Source organism: Empidonax traillii, unplaced genomic scaffold, assembly GCF_003031625.1.
Source record: "Empidonax traillii isolate 1590-97213 ecotype Southwest subspecies unplaced genomic scaffold, ASM303162v1 scaffold755:size778197, whole genome shotgun sequence".
NCBI classification, from domain to species: Eukaryota; Metazoa; Chordata; class Aves; order Passeriformes; family Tyrannidae; genus Empidonax; species Empidonax traillii.
In genome coordinates, this window is record NW_020955948.1 from 141,323 (window position 1) to 143,180 (window position 1,858).

General features: G+C 46.5%; 1 protein-coding gene across 1 annotated transcript in view; it reads right to left on the reverse strand.

Annotated features, from left to right (window-relative positions):
* The window catches only part of SLC19A3 (solute carrier family 19 member 3), a 20,095-nt gene that overhangs the window by 13,954 nt on the left and 4,283 nt on the right, over positions 1 to 1,858 (reverse strand). Inside the window, exon 4 of the mRNA XM_027900875.1 lies at positions 1,603 to 1,853. Coding sequence (XP_027756676.1) covers positions 1,603 to 1,853 — 251 coding nt within the window. The remainder of the gene's footprint in view (positions 1 to 1,602; positions 1,854 to 1,858) is intronic.

Consider the following 1,858-nt stretch of genomic DNA (forward strand, 5'->3'; position numbering starts at 1 on the left):
GCAGGCCTTGAAAATGAGATAGCCAGCATAACATGCCCAGATGTTGGTAGAGTAGTGCATGAGAAACAGAGAACCAGCATCTACTGCAGAGAAGATCCCTAAAGCCAGCTCTCCAAAAAGGTCCCAGTTAATTTTCAGGTATTGCACTAGGAAGGATGTTACCGAGCCTAGAAAAAGAGAAACGTGTAAGTGTTGTATCTGTTCCACAGCCTGTATTGCCAAATCTTGCCACCCTCGTGTGCCAAAAGGCAATGCTGAATAATGAAGCAGAGTAGTTCTGAAGTTTGAAAGCCTTTCTAGTGACTTCTGGAGCCGTGAAGATGACTGGTCACTTTTGGAGGACTGCATAAATCAAATCTCTGCCATTCCGTTCTTAGTGCTTTATTCCACTTGACAGGATAAACTGTAATGTAGGAGGATTCATTATTTAGCTGTCTGTGCCCAGCATGTGTCTCTGGGGAGAGAACTGGGAACACAGTTTGGAAGTCAAAAAAGTCTCTCCCAGCTTCTCCTGGCTTACTGCAGAGCGAGGCTGGTAAACCTGCCGATGTAACAACTTAGCTCCCTGCACCTCATAAAGTGTCAAAAAGTGAATTTTGTGACGTGTCAGCAGAGTATATCCAAGGAAATGAGAAAGGATAGGCATTGTTTGCTCTCGGTGAGCCTCCTAAAGGTGCATCGGTTGCAAAGATAAGCCACCTGATTTAACATCTTCCGTGCTGCTACACGGAGGAACAGGCAATTCCATGAGAAAGATGAATTCATCAAGGAGAAAAATATTCTAATTCATGGTTCACTTGGCCTATCTAATTGCCTGCCTCAAGACAAGAGTAGTATTTCTTTCTCCCTAATGACTGTAAGGGTAACCTGAATGACTACGTGTGATGTAGGCGTTTATTTTCCCTGGTGGGTCACACCCCGAAGTCTTGTGCAAGTTCTCTACAGCAGCACAGTGTGAGTATGTGAAGCCCTGCCAAGGCAGGGTGGTGTTCTCTGATGTCACCTTTTGATAACCTCGCTTTGCTTGTGCATGAGCATCTGCTCCTGATGCAAAAGGGGAATGCTTAACGTCAGTATCATAAGGAATTCGATGGGGTCTCTTTCTGCAAATCCCTGCATCTTGCAATGACTAAAATTCTTCCTTTTTTTCCAGCTGCACAGGAGTATTTCACTAAAAAAAGATCTTAATTAGAGGATGATGTTCTTTTTGTGTAAAATATTTAGGAATAACTTCTCCCATCTGTGTAAGCTGATAGCATTGTGATGGGAACAGTGCCATACTTGTTTTGGGGAAAAAAACCCACACCCAATAGCCTCATCCACAGACACACGAGTGCCTCTGAATGGGTTTACCAACTGGATATAAAGTCTGTGTAACTTGCACACTTTCTGCATACTGGTAAGATAGAGTTGGTTATCTGGTCCTAAAGAAAAACCAGCACAGCTCCCATTGGAGCTGCTGTAGATCAAAGACTGAGGTTCTGGAAGGCACAGTGTGTGCACTGGCTCCCTGGAGTGCCTGCAGCAGGGTGGCACTTGAAAAGCTTTCCCAAGTAAAACTCGAGGCTCCCCTTTGTGATCAACGTTTAGACATTAACTTACTCAGAAAAGTGGCCAGTGCTTCGACAGCTCCGTTGTACACTGCAGAGCTGTGCGAGGGGGCTCGCAGGTCCCACAGCACTTGGATATAATTCACCACTTGGTTAAAGCCGGCCGTAGCCAGAGCCCACCAGAGGGACCAGTAGAGAAGTTTCCTGGAGCTGTAGCAATCCCTCAGGTCCCTGCTCAGCTGCACCAGCACTCGGAGCAGGTGATGGCGGGGCTTGGCATTGCCAGGCTGCTGTTGGGGGGCTGGGCC